Source organism: Myxine glutinosa, chromosome 5 (genome assembly GCF_964187855.1).
Source record: "Myxine glutinosa chromosome 5, kmMyxGlut1.1, whole genome shotgun sequence".
NCBI classification, from domain to species: Eukaryota; Metazoa; Chordata; class Myxini; order Myxiniformes; family Myxinidae; genus Myxine; species Myxine glutinosa.
Genome location: NC_136265.1, coordinates 138,559,269 through 138,585,096, shown reverse-complemented (window position 1 = coordinate 138,585,096; position 25,828 = coordinate 138,559,269). Strand labels below are relative to the sequence as shown.

The window sequence follows — 25,828 nt, the reverse complement described above, 5'->3', positions numbered from 1 at the left end:
TTAACAGATGAAACCAGCACAAACATAATGTGTGATTTAACAGATGAAACCAGCACAAACATAATGTGTGATTTAACAGATGAAACCAGCACAAACATATTGTGTGATTTAACAGATGAAACCAGGACAAACATAATGTGTGATTTAACAGATGAAACCAGGACAAACATAATGTGTGATTTAACAGATGAAACCAGCACAAACATAATGTGTGATTTAACATATGAAACCAGCACAAACATAATGTGTGATTTAACAGATGAAACCATCACAAACATAATGTGTGATTTAACAGATGAAACCAGGACAAACATAATGTGTGATTTAACAGATGAAACCATCACAAACATATTGTGTGATTTAACAGATGAAACCAGGACAAACATATTGTGTGATTTAACAGATGAAACCAGCACAAACATAATGTGTGATTTAACATATGAAACCATCACAAACATAATGTGTGATTTAACATATGAAACCAGTACAAACATAACATGTGATTTAACATCTGAAACCAGCACAAACATCATGTGTGATTTAACATATGAAACCAGCACAAACATAATGTGTGATTTAACATATGAAACCAGCACAAACATAACATGTGATTTAACATCTGAAACCAGCACAAACATATTGTGTGATTTAACATCTGAAACCAGCACAAACATAATGTGTGATTTAACAGATGAAACCATCACAAACATAACATGTGATTTAACATCTGAAACCAGCACAAACATAATGTGTGATTTAACATATGAAACCAGCACAAACATAATGTGTGATTTAACATCTGAAACCAGCACAAACATAACATGTGATTTAACATCTGAAACCAGCACAAACATAATATGTGATTTAACAGATGAAACCAGCACAAACATAATGTGTGATTTAACAGATGAAACCAGCACAAACATAATGTGTGATTTAACATATGAAACCAGCACAAACATAACATGTGATTTAACATCTGAAACCAGCACAAACATATTGTGTGATTTAACAGATGAAACCATCACAAACATAATGTGTGATTTAACAGATGAAACCAGGACAAACATAATGTGTGATTTAACAGATGAAACCAGCACAAACATAATGTGTGATTTAACAGATGAAACCAGGACAAACATATTGTGTGATTTAACAGATGAAACCAGCACAAACATAATGTGTGATTTAACAGATGAAACCATCACAAACATAATGTGTGATTTAACATATGAAACCAGTACAAACATAAAGTGTGATTTAACATCTGAAACCAGCACAAACATAACATGTGATTTAACATCTTAAACCAGCACAAACATAATGTGTGATTTAACATATGAAACCAGCACAAACATAATGTGTGATTTAACATATGAAACCAGCACAAACATAACATGTGATTTAACATCTGAAACCAGCACAAACATATTGTGTGATTTAACATCTGAAACCAGCACAAACATAATGTGTGATTTAACAGATGAAACCATCACAAACATAACATGTGATTTAACATCTGAAACCAGCACAAACATAATGTGTGATTTAACATATGAAACCAGCACAAACATAATGTGTGATTTAACATCTGAAACCAGCACAAACATAATGTGTGATTTAACAGATGAAACCATCACAAACATAATGTGTGATTTAACAGATGAAACCAGGACAAACATAATGTGTGATTTAACAGATGAAACCATCACAAACATATTGTGTGATTTAACAGATGAAACCAGGACAAACATATTGTGTGATTTAACAGATGAAACCAGCACAAACATAATGTGTGATTTAACATATGAAACCATCACAAACATAATGTGTGATTTAACATATGAAACCAGTACAAACATAAAGTGTGATTTAACATCTGAAACCAGCACAAACATAACATGTGATTTAACATCTGAAACCAGCACAAACATAATGTGTGATTTAACATATGAAACCAGCACAAACATAATGTGTGATTTAACATATGAAACCAGCACAAACATAACATGTGATTTAACATCTGAAACCAGCACAAACATATTGTGTGATTTAACATCTGAAACCAGCACAAACATAATGTGTGATTTAACAGATGAAACCATCACAAACATAACATGTGATTTAACATCTGAAACCAGCACAAACATAATGTGTGATTTAACATATGAAACCAGCACAAACATAATGTGTGATTTAACATCTGAAACCAGCACAAACATAACATGTGATTTAACATCTGAAACGAGCACAAACATAGTGTGTGATTTAACATCTGAAACCAGCACAAACATAATGTGTGATTTAACAGATGAAACCAGCACAAACATAATGTGTGATTTAACAGATGAAACCAGCACAAACATAATGTGTGATTTAACATATGAAACCAGCACAAACATAATGTGTGATTTAACATATGAAACCAGCACAAACATAACATGTGATTTAACATCTGAAACGAGCACAAACATAGTGTGTGATTTAACATCTGAAACCAGCACAAACATAATGTGTGATTTAACAGATGAAACCAGCACAAACATGATGTGTGATTTAACAGATGAAACCAGCACAAACATAATGTGTGATTTAACAGATGAAACCAGGACAAACATATTGTGTGATTTAACATATGAAACCAGCACAAACATAATGTGTGATTTAACAGATGAAACCATCACAAACATAATGTGTGATTTAACAGATGAAACCAGGACAAACATAATGTGTGATTTAACAGATGAAACCAGCACAAACATAATGTGTGATTTAACATATGAAACCAGCACAAACATAATGTGTGATTTAACAGATGAAACCATCACAAACATAATGTGTGATTTAACAGATGAAACCAGGACAAACATAATGTGTGATTTAACAGATGAAACCATCACAAACATATTGTGTGATTTAACAGATGAAACCAGGACAAACATATTGTGTGATTTAACAGATGAAACCAGCACAAACATAATGTGTGATTTAACATATGAAACCATCACAAACATAATGTGTGATTTAACATATGAAACCAGTATAAACATAAAGTGTGATTTAACATCTGAAACCAGCACAAACATAACATGTGATTTAACATCTGAAACCAGCACAAACATAATGTGTGATTTGACATATGAAACCAGCACAAACATAATGTGTGATTTAACATATGAAACCAGCACAAACATAACATGTGATTTAACATCTGAAACGAGCACAAACATAGTGTGTGATTTAACATCTGAAACGAGCACAAACATAATGTGTGATTTAACAGATGAAACCAGCACAAACATAATGTGTGATTTAACAGATGAAACCAGCACAAACATAATGTGTGATTTAACAGATGAAACCAGCACAAACATAATGTGTGATTTAACAGATGAAACCAGCACAAACATAATGTGTGATGTAACAGATGAAACCAGGACCAACATATTGTGTGATTTAACATATGAAACCTGCACAAACATAATGTGTGATTTAACAGATGAAACCATCACAAACATAATGTGTGATTTAACAGATGAAACCAAGACAAATGTAATGTGTGATTTAACAGATGAAACCATCACAAACATAATGTGTGATTTAACAGATGAAACCAGGACAAACATAATGTGTGATTTAACAGATGAAACCAGCACAAACATAATGTGTGATTTAACATATGAAACCAGCACAAACATAATGTGTGATTTAACAGATGAAACCATCACAAACATAATGTGTGATTTAACAGATGAAACCAGCACAAACATAATGTGTGATTTAACATATGAAACCAGCACAAACATAATGTGTGATTTAACATATGAAACCATCACAAACATAATGTGTGATTTAACAGATGAAACCATCACAAACATAATGTGTGATTTAACAGATGAAACCAGCACAAACATAATGTGTGATTTAACATATGAAACCAGCACAAACATAATGTGTGATTTAACATATGAAACCATCACAAACATAATGTGTGATTTAACAGATGAAACCATCACAAACATAATGTGTGATTTAACAGATGAAACCAGGACAACATAATGTGTGATTTAACAGATGAAACCATCACAAACATATTGTGTGATTTAACAGATGAAACCAGGACAAACATATTGTGTGATTTAACAGATGAAACCAGGACAAACATAATGTGTGATTTAACATATGAAACCAGGACAAACATAATGTGTGATTTAACAGTGGGTTATTTGTACACAGGGTGGGGTTTGGGCGGAGAAGGAGGGCAGGGTGCAGATTAAGACGAGGAAGGGATGAAGTGTTTGCTGGACTTGCTTTCAGAACCAAATAAGATGTAATATTACATCACATAAATAATGTGATATAATAAGATATGATACATATGATGTATTGTAATATGCACGATATGATATGTTATGACATAACACAGATAATGAAGGAGCTGGGCTCCAACGCGAGTTGAAAGAATTGACGCGACCAAAGATGGAAATTCGTCCGAGTAGGTTTAATAAATGTATCACACTCGGGTACTCTGAAAAGCCCGTTTATCGGGCAGCAATATATATACACATTTATGTCGGGAAGTTTGCCCGGCAAAAGCTATACCGGGCATGCCCGGGTATCAAGGGCGAGCCTTGGAAAGGCGAGTCTGGACCTGCCCGGGCGTGTTTGGCTGCGGCCTGGCAAGTCGAGGCTGGGCGTGCCCGGGCGCTCTGGACGAGCACTGGAAAGGCGATAGCGGGCATGCCCGGACGCTCTGGGCGAGCCCTGGAAAGGCGATAGCGGGCATGCCCGGACGCTCTGGGCGAGCCCTGGAAAGGCGATAGCGGGCATGCCCGGACGCTCTGGGCGAGCCCTGGAAAGGCGAGAGCGGGCATGCCCAGGAAAGACGAGACCGGGCGTGCCCGGGAGGTTCGGGCGTGCCCGGGAACAGTGAGTCCGGGCATGCCCGGGAGAGGCGCGTCTGGCCGTGTTCTGGCCGGTGCAAGGCGATTGTGTGCATCCAGCGGTAACCGCTACACACGCCCCTCCAGAATCGACCTGCACCGGCAGGGTCAATTTAAGGGGGGTCCGGATGACCCGGCCGAAGCGACCCCTGGAGGGTCGTGGGGAGGGGTCCGACGTAGTGGTGGGTGGTCGAGCGGGGGGAACTGTGGACGGGGGGCGGCCTCGCCGCGGAGGAAGGGCCAACCGTGGTGGTCGGTCGACGTCCATGTGCGCCGGTTTGAGGCGGTCCACAGAAATCCGGTCCGGCCGGCCGCCGAAGTCGACGATGAAAGACTTGTCGCCCCGTCGCAGGACCCGGAAGGGCCCGTCGTACGGCGGCCGGAGTGGCCCCCGGTGCGCGTCATGATGCACAAAGACGTACTCCGCTGTGCGAAGCGCCGGGGGGACGTAGGACTGGGGGACACCGTTGCGGGACGTCGGCACGGGGGCAAATCGTCGGGCGGCCTCCTGGAGGTCCGAGCGCTGGCGAGCGGCGGACCAGGGACTGGTAGCGTCGGGCACGAATTCGCCCGGGACACGGAGCGGCTGGCCGTAGACGAGCTCGGCGGCGGACGCCTGGAGGTCTTCCTTGGGGGCCGTGCGAAGGCCCAAAAGGACCCACGGCAGCCGCTCGGCCCAACCGTCGTCCTGAAGGCCGGCCATGAATGCGGCCTTCATGGAGCGGTGAAACCGCTCGCACAACCCATTGGCTTGGGGGTGGTAGGCCGTGGTGCGGTGCAGCGTGACCCCCAACGAACGGGCGACCGCGCCCCAAAGCTCAGACGTGAACTGTGGGCCGCGGTCGGACGAGATGTCCGCTGGTGCGCCGAAGCGCGTGACCCAGGTGGCGATGAATGCCTGCGCCATGTCGGCGGTGGTGGTGGAGGTGAGGGGCACGGCCTCCGGCCACCTGGTGGTCCTGTCCACCATGGTGAGCAGGTGGGTGAACCCCCGCGAGGGGGGCAGGGGACCCACCAGGTCCACGTGGACGTGGTCGAAACGCCGTTCAGGCACGGCGAAAGGTGCCAGCGGGGCCTGGGTGTGGCGGTGGACCTTGGCTCGCTGGCAGGCCGTGCAGGCGTTGGCCCAGTCGCGGATGTTTCGTTGAAGGCCGTGCCAGACGAAACGCGCCGACACCAGCTTCTGAGAAGCTTTCCGGCCCAGGTGAGAAAGGCCGTGGATGGAGGTGAAGATGCGGCGCTGCCAGGAAACGGGCACGATGGGGCGAGGCTGGCCCTGGGAGACGTCGCAGAGCAGGACGGTGCCCGCGAAGGGGATGTCGGCCAGGCGGAGGCCCGTGTCCGCCACGCGGAGTGCCTGCACCGAGGCGTCGGTGGTCTGGTCGGCCGCCATGAGCGCGAAGTCCACGCCGAGGTGGACCGCGTTCGCGCTGGCCCGCGAAAGGCAGTCGGCCACGGCGTTGTCTTTGCCGGCGACGTGCCGGATGTCCGTGGTGAACTCCGACACGGCGGAGAGGTGGCGCTGCTGGCGGGCCGACCACGGCTCCGTGACCTTAGCCATTGCGTAGACCAACGGCTTGTGGTCGACGAAAGCCGTGAACGGGCGGCCCTCCAGGAGGTGTCGGAAATGGCGAACGGCCAGGAATAGCCCGAGCAGCTCGCGGTCGAACGTGCTGTAGTTTAACTCGTTCGGCCGGAGTTGCCGGCTGAAAAAAGCGAGTGGCTGCCAAACCCCGTCTACCCATTGCTCATGGACGGCACCCACCGCGTAGTTGGAGGCGTCCGTAGTGAGGGCGATGGGCGCGTTGAGCACCGGGTGAGCCAGCAGTGTTGCGTCGGCGAGGGCCCGTTTGGCGCTGGCGAAGGCCGCATCCATGGCCGCGGACCAAACAATGTCATGCTTGGCCGGCTTGCCCCAGAGGGCCTCGTAAAGGGGCCGCATGAGCTGAGCAGCGCGGGGCACGAATCGGTGATAAAAATTCACCATGCCGAGGAACTCTTGGAGGGCCTTGATGGAACGGGGACACGGGAACGTGGTGATGGCCTCGACCTTGGTCGGCAGCGGCACGGCCCCGGTCTTGGTGATGCGGTGGCCCAAAAAGTCAACGGTCGTCGCGCCGAAGTGGCATTTGACTGGGTTGACAATTAAGCCGTGCTTGCTGAGGCGACCGAACAGTGTTCGGAGGTGGAGGGGGTGCTCGGCGCGGGACGTGCTGGCGACGAGGATGTCGTCCAGATAGACGAAAAGAAACGGCAGGTCGCGCAGCACGCCGTCCATCAAGCGCTGGAACGCCTGGGCCGCGTTCTTGAGGCCAAACGGCATCCGCAAAAATTCGAACAGGCCGAACGGCGTGATGACGGCCGTCTTCGGGACGTCGGCCGCCCGGACAGGTACCTGGTGGTAGCCCCGTATCAGGTCAATTTTCGAAAAGATGACCCGTCCCGCCAAACGGGCGGAAAAGTCCTGAATATGCGGGATCGGGTACCTGTCGGGGGTGGTAGCGTCATTGAGATGGCGGTAGTCGCCACACGGGCGCCATCCACCCCCCGGCTTTGGCACGATGTGCAGTGGCGAGGCCCACGCGCTATCGGAGCGCCGCACGATGCCGAGGTGCTCCAACGCGTCGAATTCGGCCTTCGCCACGGCGAGCTTGGCTGGGTCGAGGCGGCGGGCCCTGGCGTAGACCGGCGGGCCCGTAGTGGGTATGTGGTGCTCGATCCCGTGCCGCACCGCGACGGCCGAAAACGTCGGCCGCGTGAGGGCCGGGAATGCCACGAGCAGGCGAGCGAACTCGTTCGTTGCCGGGAGGGCGCACGCCAGTTCGGTCGGCGCGGAGCTGCTCATTGTGCACGCCAGGGAGCTGAAGGTCTCGGCGTGGACAAGGCGACGTCGTTTGACGTCGACCAGCAGCCCGTGCGCGCAGAGGAAGTCGGCGCCCAGCAAAGCCACGGGGACGCTGGCGGTAACAAAAGTCCATTGAAAGCGCTGGCTGCCGAAGCAGAGGGTGACGACACGTGGGCCGAAAGTGCGTATGGCCAAGCCATTAGCAGCGACCAAAGAGGGGCCGCAAACTGTGTCCAGCCTGTCCTGCTCGGAGGCGGGTATGACGCTCAGTTGGGCGCCGGTGTCGCACAGGAAACGCCGCCCAGACGCTTTGTCCCGAATAAACAGCAAGTTGCCCGAGTGGCCGGCGCTCATGGCTGGGAATGAACGCCGGCCCGGCCGTTTCCCGACCTGCCGAAAGTGCACGGGGGCCGGCACGTCCGAGCCTTGTGTCCGAATCTGGCGTGGTAATAACACCACGCCCGGTCAGGTGGAGGCCCCGGCCGTCGTGTCGGAAGCGGGCGGTGCGGCGTGGCGGCCGCCAGTTGCACCGGCAGTTCGGCCTCCAACCGCGCAGGGCGCTAGGGTGTCGTGGGCGTCGCCTCGGACGGCGGCGGGCTCCAGGTAACCGCGCCGATGTGCTGGCCCGCCGAGGAGATCTTATCGGCTTCCCTGGCGAGGGCGCGGGAATCCATGATCAACGTGCCAGCCAAGGCGAGGCGTACCGGGTGAGGCAGCTGGCGAAGGAACAGCTCGCGGAACAGAAAATCCGGAGAGTGCTCACCGAGCAACGACAGCATATAGTCCATGCGCTCGGACGGGCGCGTGTCGCCGAGCTCGGGCAGGTCAAGCAGGCGCCGTGCGCGTGCTGCCGGTGAGAGGGCGAAAGCGTCGAGGAGGAGTGTCTTCAGCGCGTCGTATTTGTCAGCAGCCGGCGGGTGCTGGAGGAGGCTCAAGGCGCGGGCCACGGTGGCGGAACCGAGCGCCGCCACAACATGGTGGAAGCGGGTGTCGTCCGCGGTGATGCCTCGCAGGGCGAACTGAGAGTCCGCCTGAGCAAACCAAACAGCCGCATGAGCCTCCCAGAAGGTAGGCAGTTTAAGCGTCACTGCCGTATCCATGTCGGTAGGTCACCAATGAAGGAGCTGGGCTCCAACGCGAGTTGAAAGAATTGACGCGACCAAAGATGGAAATTCGTCCGAGTAGGTTTAATAAATGTATCACACTCGGGTACTCTGAAAAGCCCGTTTATCGGGCAGCAATATATATACACATTTATGTCGGGAAGTTTGCCCGGCAAAAGCTATACTGGGCATGCCCGGGTATCAAGGGCGAGCCTTGGAAAGGCGAGTCTGGACCTGCCCGGGCGTGTTTGGCTGCGGCCTGGCAAGTCGAGGCTGGGCGTGCCCGGGCGCTCTGGACGAGCACTGGAAAGGCGATAGCAGGCATGCCCGGACGCTCTGGGCGAGCCCTGGAAAGGCGATAGCGGGCATGCCCGGACGCTCTGGGCGAGCCCTGGAAAGGCGATAGCGGGCATGCCCGGACGCTCTGGGCGAGCCCTGGAAAGGCGATAGCGGGCATGCCCGGACGCTCTGGGCGAGCCCTGAAAAGGCGATAGCGGGCATGCCCGGACGCTCTGGGCGAGCCCTGGAAAGGCGAGAGCGGGCATGCCCGGGAAATACGAGACCGGGCGTGCCCGGGAGGTTCGGGCGTGCCCGGGAACAGTGAGTCCGGGCATGCCCGGGAGAGGCGCGTCTGGCCGTGTTCTGGCCGGTGCAAGGCGATTGTGTGCATCCAGCGGTAACCGCTACAATAACATAATTAAATATAATCCAATTTTAATGAAACCTAGTTTGGAAACATTCAGATTTGTAAAGAAAAATGTGGATTCAGAGCTTTCACCTTGGTTTTTGCATTTCTTCTGGAAGATATAGAATCCAACAGTGAGGAGAACAAGAAGTAGAACAATGCTGAGGAGAGTTGTCCAGAGAACCAGTCTCCCGGAGACTTTTTGTGATTTTTGTTCGAAGGACACATATTTGTGATCCTCTCCATGCATGTTCTGTACCAGGCACTTGAACTTCCCTTCAATCAGTTTGTTTGTGATGATCAAACCACTCATGAAATGTTGTGGTTTTCTTTGATACATTTCATCAACTCCCACTTGGCTTGCATTCAGATTGAGTCCTTGAGGGCTCCACCAGGTGATGTTTGGTTCCGGCTTGGCTTCGGCCTCACAGAACAGTTTCCAGGAGTTGCTGGAGTTCACAAACGCTCTTGAGATGTTCAGGATTTTTGGACGCACTGTGGGATCACGGGGTCATGTTTATACACCATATACCGTGGTACATGATACATACATGTACCGTAACATACAATCTATATGATAAGGAAAGTAATATTATTAAAATTGAATTGTCATTTGATATCATGATTATTTCATTTCAATTAAGATGGAAATGTTTATCCCTGATAGTTTCACCCTCACATTATTTTCCCAATCCATTGAAATATCCAGACCTTCCTGAATCTGATCTCCTCCCTCTCGGTTATCGACCAACTATTGAGGATTTGTTTTATCTGCAAATTTGGAAATCTGAACCTTTTCCTCATTATCAAAATAATTTTTTTGTAAATTCGAAAAAATATAACGACACTCTTCAACATCACGACGTCGACCGATATGCTTCCTCCCACAGTATTACATCATTATACATACGTGTACGAAGTTTGATTTCAATCCATTCAGCTGTTTTGAAGTATCACAATTTTACCCGACATGACCTCTGACCTCACCAAAATAAAAAATCACCTCACTCCTCACCGTTGATGCCAAAATCTAATCATTTAAACTTTGCATAATAATATATATTCTTACAAAGTTTGGTCAAAATCCCATCACTTGTTCACAAGTTGACATGGCAACATAACTTTTACTTAACATGACCTCTGACCTTTCACCTAATAATGCCATAATCTAATCAGTTCATCTTTGCATAATAATATATAATCTTACAAAGTTTGGTCAAAATCCCATCACTTGTTCACAAGTTGGCATGGCAACATAACTTTTACTTAACATGACCTCTGACTTTTGACCCCAAAGTATAACTTCATGTTTTCATCATTATACATACCTGTACCAAGTTTGATTAAAATCCCCTCAGCTGTTCTCAAGTTATAACATTTTTACCTGACATGACTTCTGACCTTTGACCTCTTGATGCCACAATCCAATCAGTTCATCTTTGCATCATATATACTTCTACCAAGTTTGTTCAAAATCCCATCACTTGTTCACAAGTTGGCATTGCAACATAAATTTTACTTAACATGTCCTCTGACCTTTGACCTCTTGACCCCAAAATATAATCAGTTCATCTTTACCTAATTCCACATACCTGTACCAAATGTGACTAAGATCCCTTCAGCCATTCTCAAGTTATTGCAGAAACGAAAACCTATCAGGACGGACAGATAGATGGACGGACCGACGGACAACCCAAAGACATAATGCCTCCGGCGACTTCGTCCTTTGGCGAAGGTGACAATTGGTAAATCCGTGTTTAATACCTTAAATATTTATATTTGTATAATTGGATCCACATCTGCTCCATATTTAACTTCTCCAACATCGTCGCCACAACTGAAGTTAAACTAACGAGTCTGTCGTTCTCTGATTCCTCTACTGATCCGTTTATTAAATAAAGGTGTAACATTTACGACTTGATAAACCTCTGGTACCTGTCCTGACAATTCGTGTTCTCATAATAAACATTTTTATTATTGTTATTCATTATTTTACAATTAAAACGATAATCCTCATCATGATTATAATCTGAAATATAATGTGGGAACTTACCATCGACCTGAAGATTTGTTCTTCTGCTTTCGCCGATTGAACACCCATCTTTTTTTCCATTTGATTCTGTCCATAAAAACCGACACTGATACCTTTCCTGATCCTCCATCGTCAGGTTTCTGATCCTCACCGACCCATCACCTTCACCTGGGTTCCCTGCAGGTTCGATCCTCCCTTTGAAATCATCAGCTGTATAGTTTGAGGAACTGTTATAAACTGAATTTTGTTTTGGGTTGTGTCTATTCCCTTTATTTTTGTACAAAACCAAATATAAATCTTTGAAGGTGTTTTGTTTAATGTGATTAAACCGACAGGGAAGAATCACCTCCTCGCCCCTTACACCGATCACCTCTTGTTGTGCACAAACTTTAAATCTAATCACTCCACCTTTTTCCACAATTGTGCAGTTATTCGTTGCATAGAGTCGTTGTCCTGTAGGAAATGTAAATAACAATATCAGTTACACACATGATATACATTATTAGTGGGGTTCCCACCATGAACAAATTTTCATTTTCACTTCAAGTTTTTGAAAAAGTTTAGTTTTTGGTACCAGGTCGAAGCTTAGGGTCTAAGTAACAATTTTGGTCCGAGTGGACAAAGATCACATGGAGTCTTCATACATTCCCGCCATTTTCCAAGATGGCCGCCATCAAAATCTAATACTGACAATATCTCGGAAACTAATCAACCTAGAAACATGAATTTGGTGTCTATACCTAGGTTTTCATGGTCAAGGAATCAAATAAAACCATTTCTGACTACATCAGAGTATTTATTTGTCCCGAAATGGTAAAATTCAAGATGGCCGCCACCAAAATCCTATATCGGCTATACTTCCAAAACCACTAAACCTTCAGTCATGCTGTTGGTGTCCATGCCTAGAATTTTATGGCCAGGGAAGCAAACAGTTATGTCTCTAAATCAGTAGGTGTATCTCTGTTCCCCAAAAGTAGAAAAATAACCATGGCAATTAGGATCTCACATTTATCCTTTGTGATCATGGAATCAGCTTAGGTTGTTTGCTGGAATATCTGTGCAGTACACGAACTCATTAGCACATTTTCTAGTCGCATTATATATCTGTTGATATATCAGTATGTATCCAAATATCTAAATACAATAGCCATTGTGTTATATAAGTCAGCACACATGAATACATTTTGTATATTTGGAAATCGGTTTGGATAATTCATATGTATGTGCAACTGCTTCTGCTGAATCCCTACTTGTCAGATTTTTGTGTTATGTTATGTCCATGTATACTTGATTATGCTTGGTTATTATATACTTACATGTATTTTCTTTTCGTTCCAGGCTAGTGTGATGGCTGAGACAACGAACTGTGAGTTGTGTGTCCTCTGCCAAGAAAAAACAAACGAAGAACTTGTCTGTCCTCTTGACAACCCAGTTGGTGTACGTAGGGCGGAGGCATACAAAGATATTATCAGCCTTGTAAATCAATTCCGAGATGTTGATGCTGCACCTCACCCAAACTTGGAACTTCCAGATGAAGGATCTATGCAAGCAAATCGAGCATCCTGGCACAAAACATGTCGTCAGTTGTACAAGGCATCAGCACTTGACCGGGCAAAAACACGTTCTTCCAAAGGCTTGCCACCTCTACGAAAACGACCAAGAAGATCTAGCACAGAAACTAATCGAAATTTATGTCTCTTCTGTAATGAAGAAACGAGTAAAGATGACCATTCATTCAAAAAAGTTTCCCTCACCGAGAACATCCATGACAAAGCAGTTTCATTGGGAGAGGATCGCATTGTAGCACGGCTTGCAGAAGGAGATCTGGTAGCTATTGAAGCTAACTATCATCGATATTGCTACACTAAATTCAACCGTCGGCATTATGAAATGCTAATCAGTACAAAACAAGGTCAAGTCACCCAAGACACTGAAATCACAGTAGAAAATGAGCTACTACAATTCGTCAGTGAAGAAATTTCTGGAGGACGTAGAATCTTTGCTCTCCAAGATTTGACAGATATGATGACGGAAAGGTTGGGACAGCATGAGATTCGTAAGACAGTGAACTGCACACGCCTGAAAGAGAGAGTACTTGAACACTTCCCACATCTGACAGAAGAAAAAGGGATCCGAAATCGAGTATTCCTTGTTTGCTCAGAGACAGCTCGAAAAATCATCTCCAGCGCGAGCCAGACACCAGAGGAAGAATCACGTACCTTACTGTTGGCAGCATCAATTCTACGTAAAGCAGTTTTGGATCATGATACTGCTTTCAATTTCAAGGGGTCATTTCCTGAAGGTTGTGAGGAATCTGCTGTTCCAACAAAGCTGAAATATTTCTTTCGTCAACTGCTTACTGGTCCTAAATCATCTCCTATGCAAGACAATTCCAGGACAGTTCTCTCCATGAGTCAACTAACCATGTTGAACATCACTTCTCTTCCTGCAAACTAGAGATGTGAGCCTCCTCTTGCAGTGTTTTTGGCCTTAAAACTGCATTCCCAAACAAGGAGCAAGAAACTGGTACAACTGCTACATCAGTATTGCCTTAGCGTGTCATATAAGAGAGTGCTTACCATTGAAGTTGGATATGCACAAGCTACTGCTGAAAGAGCACATGCCAACGCTGATATAGTCTGTCCTAGCAACCTTCGTCAGCAGATTTTTACGGTTGCAGCCCTTGACAATCTAGATCACAATCCTACGTCCAGAACAGCCACATCCTCATTTCATGGAACAGGTATCTCCATGTTTCAGTTTCCTTCAGTAGAAAACCCAGGGCTGGACCAAGAACCTATAGAAATCGACTTCCATCGATGAGCATCAAGCACCAAGGGACCAATGCTGCCTCCTCTGTACACGTTTGTTCCACCTATGAGCCGGAATCTTGTCACCCAACCTCCTGTGAAAGACGTGCAGCCACAGTCCATGGCGTCATTTGACAAGGAGGAACACCATGAAAAGGCCTGGATGAAAATGGTGCAGGAAAATATGCAAATGGAATTTGAAAGTGAAACTGTTCCTCCAATTATGTGGTCGGCATATCATGCTTCTCGATCGGATGCTGTGGGATCAACAGAGAAATGTATTGAAGCCATGCTACCACTATTCCGTGATAAAGCAGCTACACCAAAAATGATTCGACATGGAATGGACCTGGTCAAGAAAACAACCGAGTTCCTCAACCCACAGCAAATCCCAATCATGGCAGTGGACCAGCCACTCTTTGATATTGCCAAGAAAATGCAATGGACCTTTCCTGAACTCTTTGGAGAAGATACGTTTCTGGTGATGTTGGGAGGGCTCCACATCGAAATGGCTTTGTGGGCGACTATGGGAGATTTCCTACGAGGGTCTGGATGGCCTGAAGCCTTTGCAGAGGCTGGCATTGCCTTGACAGTAGCTGCAGCGACATCTTACTTGAGAGCAAATGATCCAATGAGAACACGGTATGCTCACCAGATTACTGTTGTGGTGCTCGATAGTCTACTGAAACGAGCCTATGAGGACGGCGGAAGTGAAATGACCTTCGACGACTGGGTCTCTGTAGCTTGCAAAGAGAAACCAACAGTGCAGTTCTGGTTACTCATTCACAAGTACGAACAGCTCATCTTCATGTTTATTAGATCACACAGAGAGCGAAAGTTCAAACTTATGGTGGCTACTCTGCAAAACCTTGTGCTTCTGTTCTTTGCACTTGATCACCAGAATTATGCAAGGTGGGTTCCCGTATTCATCAGAGACCTTGAAAGTCTTCCATCTAGCATCCAAGAGGAGTTTGAAGCAGGTCACTGGGCAATAAGTCGAAGCAATCATCGTTACTCTTCCATTCCGATTGATCAAGCACACGAGCAGGCCAACAAACGGGTGAAAGGGGTTGGGGGAGTGATCGGGATCACAGAGAACCCTGAGATGCTAGAACGCTGGATTGCAACTGGTCCAGAAATTAGCCGTGTTCTAGAGCAATTCACTGATGTAGATGACGACGAAGATCAAGAGCTCCCTCATCACGAGGAAGGAAGTACATCCCAGCACCGATTTAGGCGTCATGTCACAAATCTCATGGATGTGCTGCAAAGCAGAGGGAATCCCTTTGAAGAGAGTAGTGCAGAACTAGTTACATTAGACAATAAAGTGTGTGTTGACAAGTCTGCCGCCACATCGGTCCGTGTCTTAGAATCTAGAGGACAAGAGCAGTATGCTGTGCTGGACTCAAATGATGTACCTCTGGCAGCTCCGATCAAGAAAAACAACTTGCTGCTGTTCCATGAGGAGAAAACTCGAAAAAAGACAGCACTTCAGAAGAAGGTGCAGCACTTCAAACAACATACAGAGCTGTATGGACAAGCATTCATTATGGTTGATAGCCGGGGTGGAAATTTGGAGGAATTTTTCCGTCACGAATCCTCCTCATCACCAGATGCACTGGCTTCTGATGGGTCCATCAACTCTTGCACCAAGTCAGATTTATTGGCGTGCATTATGGAAGCAAGTGCAAGTACCGGACTATCCGCGGATGAGGAGCTCGTCGCACCAGATGATTATGGGGTCATCGTTATTGATGGTGGTGCACTGATCCACTCTCTTCCTGGCACAACTGTCCAAGGCAAAACATTTGATGAATATTTCACCAAAGTATTCTGCCCAAGAATCCAGCATGAGTTGAAAAGAGCAGCGAGAGTGGATATTGTATGGGATCAGTATCGCACAATGTCAATCAAAGCGACCACAAGAGAAAAGCGAGGAACAGGCACACGACAGCGAGTATCTGGTTCTGCCAAAGTGCCTGGAAACTGGCAAAACTTTTTGGCTAATGCCGAAAATAAAAAAGAGCTCTTCTCATTCCTGTCAACAAGCATTGTGCAAACACCATTCCAAGATGGCAAACAGGTTTATATCACTTCTGGTGACCATGTCCTCAATGCAGGGAATGGACCGCCCATGGGACGATGTAATCATGAGGAGGCAGACACTCGTGTCCTGGTACATCTTCTTCATGCCCTCCAATATTCATCACTGGGAATGGTCTATACTGGCGACACAGACGTTGTCGTAATACTTCTGTGTAACTTCCACCACATCAAGGCGGTGAATCCGGAGTCAGATATCTGGATTTCTTTCAAAGCAGGAAAGACAGTCAAAATGATCTCCCTCAACAACATTGCCTCAAGTTTGGGTGTGACAACGTTCAAAGCCTTGGCTCTCTTTCATGCATTCACTGGATCAGACAGCACATCAGCTTTCAAATTCAAGGGCAAGCGATACTGCTTCAAGCGGAAAGATGAGGTTCCACCCCTCTTGAGTGAGTTTGCGACAATTGCTAGCACCCCGTTTCTTACATCGCCAGAGTTGAGGAAAGTGGTGAGTCACTTTGTTTGCAAAATGTACTCCAACGAACCTATCACTGATGACACCAACGTTGACCTTGTTCGAATGAGGGTTTTCTGTCACAGGACTAGGGATGTGGAAAGAATACCCCCTACAAGTGATGCGCTGGACCAACATCTCAAAAGGAGTGTCTTCCAGGCGAGCATCTGGACTACAGCGCACGAGCCACTGGCACTAGTCCCAAGCCCAAGCAATCATGGATGGATGGAAAAAGATGGCCAACTGGTTCCCATCTGGACCACGTTGCCCCTTGCCAGGGATGTGTTTGATCTAGACGTAAAATGCGCGTGCACAAAACCTTGCTCGTCATGCAAGTGCAAAAAAGCTGACTTGAAGTGCTCACGTTTATGCAAGTGCACATGTCCCAACTAAATGACCATGATGGTTGTGAGAATGAGTAATGATTTTTTAGTTGCACTTACCTAATCAATCAAATATCACTAAGAACAATGAAAATAGAATGTTCGGTTTATATTCATGGTATTTTATAGAATTTACGTTCGTATGTGCTTAATTGTTAACATGCATAATTCTGCTAAATTCTGCTATAACGTTTTTTTTTTTTTTGTTTTTTTTTTTTTTTTTTTTTGTATACAAGATCGAGGCTCGTGAAAGAGCGAACATTTATCACACAGAAAGACAAACAGACACATAAAACAAATAACATCGGGAGCGGTAGACAAGATGGGGAGAGAGGGGGAAGGACACAAACACAACATTTGAGAGCAGGGACCGAGAGACATGGAGACATCGAGAGATCTGTGGGAGGGAGAGGGCTTTGGGGGGGGAGGCATGTGAAGGGGGGGGGAGGCATGTGAAGGGGGGGAGGCATGTGAAGGGGGGGAGGCATGTGAAGGGGGGGGGTGGGAGAGGTATAAACATATGGACACTGCCAGGATTTCCAGGAAATAAGTTGGAATTTCAAACAAGGTGGATCTGGGGTGAATTAGTGGGGGTAGAAAAGATCAAGGTTATGGATGGGGGAAGATAAGAGATGGTGGTGAACAGCTGTTTTAAAGACCTGGAGGGAGGAGAGGGATTGAAGGGAGTGTGGGAGTTTGTTCCACAGGCGGGAGAAAAGAGGAATGAAAGAGTGAAGGTGAGCAGAGAGCCGAGATTTCGGCAGTTTAACCATCAGAGGGTTGCTGGCAGATCTTGTGCGACCTGTAGGAATATTTGGGGGACAGAGCACAGAGAGAGCTGGGGGAGCAAGGCCGGAGAGGAGTCGGTAGAAGACAGAAAGACCACCTACCTGCCTGCGGTGAGTGAGTGAAAGGCCCTCAGAGATAGCTTCATCGCGGGAGATTCCAATGATTTTGAAAGCTTTGGATTCAACAGCGTGAAGCCGAGCCAGGTGTGAGGCAGGAGTTTGTTGTGTAATTTACCATTTCGGGACAAATAAATACACTGATGTAGTCAGAAATGGTTTTATTGGATTCCTTGACCATGAAAACCTAGGTATAGACACCAAATTCATGTTTCTAGGTTGATTAGTTTCCGAGATATTGTCAGTATTAGATTTTGATGGCGGCCATCTTGGAAAATGGCGGGAATGTATGAAGACTCCATGTGATCTTTGTCCACTCGGACCAAAATTCTTACTTAGACCCTAAGCTTCAAAATGGTACCAAAAATCAAACTTTTTCAAAAACTTGAAGTGACTGATGCCCCAGGCCCCCCCCCTATATGCATAAACTATATAAACAATGAAGGTGAATGTCACACATGATATACATTATGCATAAACTATATAATCAATGAAGGTGAATGTCACACATGATATACATTATGCATAAACTATATAATCAATGAAGGTGAATGTCACACATGATATACATTATGTATAAACTATCTATCTATAATTCCAGCAATCTCTGTGTGTCTGTCTGTGTGTCTGTGACCGCTGTTTCTCGACAACCACGGGTCCGATATACTTGAAACTTGCCAGGTATATTGCTGGGGACCCGAGGATGTGCCTTTTCAAGGTTTGTAATTAATCGGACAAGTACCTACCGAGCTATGTCCAAAAAACGCTTCAACCAATCAGAGAGCAGCGAGCTATCACGTGTGCCGAACCGTTAATGCAATGCAAGCGTTAATGCGTTAATGCAAGGCTTTTCTTTTTTTCCCTCTTCTCTTTCTACTTTTCCTTGCGATTAAATTGCAAACAGCCAAAATACGTTGGCGCTAATTGAATAATTGGCCATTAACACTAAAATAATCGTAACTGCGATATGCCAACTTCCGGACAGTGCAGCCTTCCATGTTGTTGTTGTTTGCAGCAGCTGTTTGCAGCAAGGCAAGGCTTTTCTTTTTTTCCCTCTTCTCTTTCTACTTTTCCTTGCGATTAAATTGCAAAAAGCCAAAATACGTTGGCGATAATTGAATAAATGGGCATTAATAGATAGATAGATAGATATGCGATATGCGAACTTCCGGACAGTGTGCGCGTTACGAGCTGACCGCCATTACGGTACGTAATTCGATTTCTTATGCGCATTATTTCTCCCAATTCAGTCAGAGCGAAGGGCGGAAGCGAAGAGCGTTGTTATTTTTTGTTTACGGGCGTACGGGCGGGGTAGAGCGTACGGGTAGCGTTTTTTTTTTTTTTTGGCAAGGAACGGGCACCCACGTACGGGCAATGCCCTAGTATAAACAATGAAGGTGAATGTCACACATTATATACACTAGGGCATGCCCGTACTATATATATATCTAAAATTATATCCCCCCCCCTCTATTTACATGAAATGGTTTGGTCCATTCGCAAAGCCAAAGCGAACGGCTTGCGAGTACGGTGACAATCCCCCCCCCCTCTATTTACATGAAATGGTTTGGTCCAAAGCGAACGGCTTGCGAGTACGGTGACAATCCCCCCCCTCTATTTACATGAAATGGTTTGGTCCAAAGCGAACGGCTTGCGGAGTTTGGTAAAGAAATCGCCATAGCGTGCACAAACGCGCAGGAAAGCGAAAGAATCGCAAATTAGTTTTAATTAGTTTTAAAACATAGTTTAACGCCAACATAGCGGCAACATAGTTTGCCAACGTGAAATAAATGAATACGCTCTCAAATGTGCCGTCCGAGGCAGAGTCTGTTCGGCACGTTCGGCACACGTGATAGCTCGCTGCTCTCTGATTGGTTGAATCGTTTTTTGGACATAGCTCGGTAACTACTTGTCCGATTAATATGAAACCTTGAAAAGGCACATCCTCGGGTCCCCAGCAATATACCTGGCAAGTTTAAAGTATATCGGACCCGTGGTTGTCGAGAAACAGCGGTCACAGACAAACAAACATACACACAGAGATTACTGGAATTATAGATAGATTATGCATAAACTATATAAACAATGAAGGTGAATGTCACACATGATATACATTATGCATAAACTATATAATCAATGAAGGTGAATGTCACACATGATATACATTATGTATAAACTATATAAACAATGAAGGTGAATGTCACACATTATATACATTATGTATAAACTAGATAAACAATGAAGGTGAATGTCACACATTATATACATTATGTATAAACTAGATAAACAATGAAGGTGAATGTCACACATTATATACATTATGTATAAACTAGATAAACAATGAAGGTGAATGTCACACATTATATACATTATGCATAAACTATATAAACAATGAAGGTGAATGTCACACATTATATACATTATGTATAAACTAGATAAACAATGAAGGTGAATGTCACACATTATATACATTATGCATAAACTATAAAACAATGAAGGTGAATGTCACACATTATATACATTATGCATAAACTATATAAACAATGAAGGTGAATGTCACACATTATATACATGATGCATAAACTATATAAACAATGAAGGTGAATGTCACACATTATATACATGATGCATAAACTATATAAACAATGAAGGTGAATGTCACACATTATATACATGATGCATAAACTATATAAACAATGAAGGTGAATGTCACACATTATATACATTATGCATAAACTATATAAACAATGAAGGTGAATGTCACACATTATATACATGATGCATAAACTATATAAACAATGAAGGTGAATGTCACACATTATATACATGATGCATAAACTATATAAACAATGAAGGTGAATGTCACACATGATATACATTATGCATAAACTATATAAACAATGAAGGTGAATGTCACACATGATATACATTATGTATAAACTATATAAACAATGAAGGTGAATGTCACACATTATATACATTATGTATAAACTCGATAAACAATGAAGGTGAATGTCACACATTATATACATTGTGCATAAACGATATAAACAATGAAGGTGAATGTCACACATTATATACATTATGTATAAACTAGATAAACAATGAAGGTGAATGTCACACATTATATACATTATGTATAAACGAGATAAACAATGAAGGTGAATGTCACACAATATATACATTATGCATAAACTATATAAACAATGAAGGTGAATGTCACACATTATATACATTATGTATAAACTAGATAAACAATGAAGATGAATGTCACACATTATATACATTATGCATAAACTATATAAACAATGAAGGTGATGGTCACACATTATATACATTATGCATAAACTATATAAACAATGAAGGTGAATGTCACACATAATATACATTATGCATAAACTATATAAACAATGAAGGTGAATGTCACACATTATATACGTGATGCATAAACTATATAAACAATGAAGGTGAATGTCACACATTATATACATTATGCATAAACTATATAAAAAATGAGGTGAATGTCACACATTATATACATGATGCATAAACTATATAAACAATGAAGGTGAATGTCACACATTATATACGTGATGCATAAACTATATAAACAATGAAGGTGATGGTCACACATTATATACATGATGCATAAACTATATAAACAATGAAGGTGAATGTCACACATTATATACATTATGCATAAACTATATAAAAAATGAAGGTGAATGTCACACATTATATACATGATGCATAAACTATATAAACAATGAAGGTGAATGTCACACATTATATACACTAGGGCATGCCCGTACTATATATAAGCTAGGACGTGCCCGTACGTGGGTGCCCGTTCCTTGCCAAAAAAAAAAAAAAAAAAAAAATTTGTGTAGGGGTGTGTGTGTGTAAACATCCTAGGGCGTGCCCGTACGTGGGTGCAAAAAAACATGCGTGCAAACAACAACAACAAAAAAAAAATTTGAAACCACGTGGCAGTAACGACCACAGAACCCCCCCCTCTATTTACATGAATGGTTTGGTCCATTCGCAACGACCACAGAACCCCCCCCTCTATTTACATGAAATGGTTTGGTCCAAAGCGAACGGCTTGCGGTGTTTGGTAAAGAAATCGCCATAGCTCGGTAACTACTTGTCCAATTAATTTCAAACCTTGAAAAGGCACATCCTCGGGTCCCCAGCAATATACCTGGCAAGTTTCAAGTATATCGGACCGGTAGTTGTCGAGAAACAGCGGTCACAGACAAACATACACACATACACACATACAAACACACATACACACATACACACAGAGATTAATGGAATTATAGATAGATGATGCATAAACTATATAAACAATGAAGGTGAATGTTTGGTAAATAATTTGTAAACAAAAATTAAGTTTCGAATTTTAATGTTTGATAAAAGGAAATGGATGCTGGTGGGATAGTCTTGAGGTATGCATTCTCATCTTTCTGTCCTGGGTATGAATCCCGACCCAGGTATGAACTTTCATCCCGGTGTTTCACAGGTAGGGTGATTGATCAATGTGTGTCGGCAATCGGATGGATATTAAACTGGGAATCCCACCTTCCAGAATTAGTTGGTGAACATTAATGACCCCATAATGTCCTTCATGAAGTGGAGGTGAGTTATCACCGGCACCCTGAACAAATTACAAATTCCTACCCTGATTGACTGCTGGGAAGGCAATGGCAAACCACCCAGGATAACCTTGCCAATCAAATTCTTTGACAGAACCATCGTTATGTAAGGCGTACGGTACATCATCCTTATCGTTCTTCTCCTCGTCATCCTCATCATTCTTGTAATTTAGATAATCTCAACTCGATTCTCCAAGATGTCGATAAAATGGGTCGTGATATCCGGATGTACGTCCGCAGGATCGCCCGGTCTTAGAGGTTTCAATTTCGTATCTGAGGGCTCCAATGAGGGCCTCCCAGAGAATCAGAGGGGCTCCAATGAGGACCTCCCAGAGAATCAGAGAGGCTCCAATGGGGGCCTCCCAGAGAATTAGGGGGGCTCCCATGGGGGCCTCCCAGAGAATCAGAAGGGCTCCAATGGGGGCCTCCCAGAGAATCAGAGGGGCTCCAATGGGGGCCTCCCAGAGAATCAGCGGGGCTCCAATGGGGGTCTCCCAGAGAATCAGGGGGACTCCAATGGGGATCTCCCAGAGAATCATGGGGGCTCCAATGGGGAGCTCCCAGAGAATCACGGGGGCTCCAATGGGGGCCTCCCAGAGAATCAGCGGGGCTCCAATGCGGGTCTCCCAGAGAATCAGGGGGGCTCCAATGGGGGGCTCCCAGATAATGACAGGGGCTCCAATGGGGACCTTCCAGAGAATTCAGCGACATTTGTGATGTTGTAAATATATGATCGTGATCAAACAGTTTCTATTTACTTGGTATATCCACACATTATCAGGAAACGTTCTCCTCAATAAAACACTCAGTTATTCTTTCAAACAAAATGAACGTTTGTAACAAATGTGGGGGTCGAGGAGGAAAGTGGGAAATTTAACAAATAACTTACCTGTTGGGACAGACCCCAAGATCATCATCATCAGAGCGCAAAAAATGTGAAAGATCATTGTATTAACTCTGAAGGGAGAAGAAGATCCTCGAGTTGGTGCTATGAGATTGGTCCCTGAGATCAGATATTATGAACCCAGTACCGAGTTCCAGATCCCGATTTCAAACACTCCCGATAACACCAAGAGCACTTGTGGGTAATTCACTTCACATCCAATCAGAACGTTCCAAAATCTCCTCCCACAAGGGGGCGGAGCCTGAACGATATCGAGGAGATTCGAAACACCAACAAATACAAAAATATTTACATCACACTGTACTTGTAGATCAACACACTTATTGTTATTTATTAAAATACCGTGATTATTATTAACTTTGTACACAACAATGAAATAATGTATAATTGTTTTAATTGTATTTCTGAATGAGGTGAGTAAATCTTTCTTTCTGTTGCTTGTTCTGAGAAATACAGAAAAAGAGAAGGAACTAATAGGTTTTATGTTCATAGTTTGAGGAACTTAAAAAGAAAATGGTTTTACATTATGTTCACACATGCAGGTTCACATCATACAGGTGCACAAACACATTTATCACATGAATCCATTTTATATGTACACCTGTATCACTGTATCGCCAGGTTTCACTCGAAAAAACAACAATACGTCTCAATATGAATCATGATAATCCTGATTAATTGTCTGGATAATCATCTCTCTCATTTCTCCATGTTTTGTTTTACTTTAATCTCATTTCAACCTTGTGGGAGGGTCACGTGGGTGTAAGGTGACCCACCTTTTGGTGATGTTGATCTGGGGTTCAAGGTATCGAATGGACAAAGATGACATATATCTTGTTTTAAATAGCAAGTACAAGTGCACAGTTTGTGAGCACTGATTGTGAGCGTCCACTTATAAGGACAGTTTTCCTTTGAAGTGGACGTGGCATCATATTTTCAAAATGCCCGCCAGGTGGGCTGAGGTTACGTTTTCACCTGTTTGTTTGTCTGTGAGAATGATATCTCAAAAAGTTGTGCAGAAGTTATGACAAAACTTTTGGATGAGTTGCTCAGGTGACAAGAACAAGCCGGTTAGATTTTGGTTCAGGTCAGCAGATCTCGCCTATCAGTGGGATACAAAAGGTAAACTGTTCAACCTGGTGGAGGTATGCGCTCTACAGAGTGCTGTTCAAGCTTTACTTTATGTGTTGTCTGATCTGCTCGTCCACCTGTACCAACGACCCCCCTGACAACCTCAAACCCCTAAAACGTTTGTTCTCCTGCTCTTCCATGAGCCTCAACCTTTAATTATAAATATTGCTTTACAAGGTTGGTCCAGGTCTTCAGTTCCTCCCATTTGGAGTGTTCATTGATTTTAAATGAGAAGATTTTTTGTTGAAGAAGATTTTTTAAAATGATGTTCGATTGTACCAATTATGGGAAACCATCAACCTTACTCAGGATTTACTACTTTAATTAACCTTTTACAGATCCTCCATGATTCAGCACCTCTACAGCTCCTTTCCCTTCCTCAACATTCACCATTTATATTCACAATAATTGTGTTTAATTCCATAACCTATGAAGTAGAGGATTGGTTAAAAATAAATAATTTATGTGTGAATATATAGATATAGCACCAACTGTGATATGTCATTTCAAACCCTCGCACAAGTTGATGTAAATCTGCCTTGAATCGAGATGCTCCTTCCAGCACCTCCTAACTTGATCAAATTGTTAAATAAAAAACCCGTTTAGTTGAAGCAGCCAATCAGGTGAAAGGATTTCGGTCACGTGATCGATTACGATATTTAAAATGGCAGCCTGCACTGAATCAACACCGTCGAACTGGTGTATAAGGGGGAACAAACTAAGTTCACATGATATGATTACATTTTCTGATTCCTTGTTCCAAAACTGGTAAAGCAATCTCAGGATACCTTCATCTTAAAGAACATGAGTGTCTCAAAACCAAGCACATACGGGATATGTCAAACAAAAACAGCAGAGGAAGGAGG

At 44.2% G+C, this 25,828-nt stretch overlaps 1 protein-coding gene across 1 annotated transcript in view; it reads right to left on the bottom strand.

Moving 5' to 3' along the window:
* Nucleotides 1-23,989, bottom strand: part of LOC137428236 (sialic acid-binding Ig-like lectin 15) — a 91,514-nt gene extending 67,525 nt beyond the window's left edge. Inside the window, exons 1-3 of the mRNA XM_078777212.1 lie at nt 23,817-23,989; nt 11,630-12,061; nt 9,670-10,071 (exon numbers count right to left, since the gene is read on the bottom strand). Of these exons, the coding sequence (XP_078633338.1) occupies nt 9,670-10,071; nt 11,630-12,061; nt 23,817-23,874 (892 nt within the window). The 5' untranslated portion in view covers nt 23,875-23,989. The remainder of the gene's footprint in view (nt 1-9,669; nt 10,072-11,629; nt 12,062-23,816) is intronic.
* Between the last annotated feature and the right edge of the window lie 1,839 nt (nt 23,990-25,828).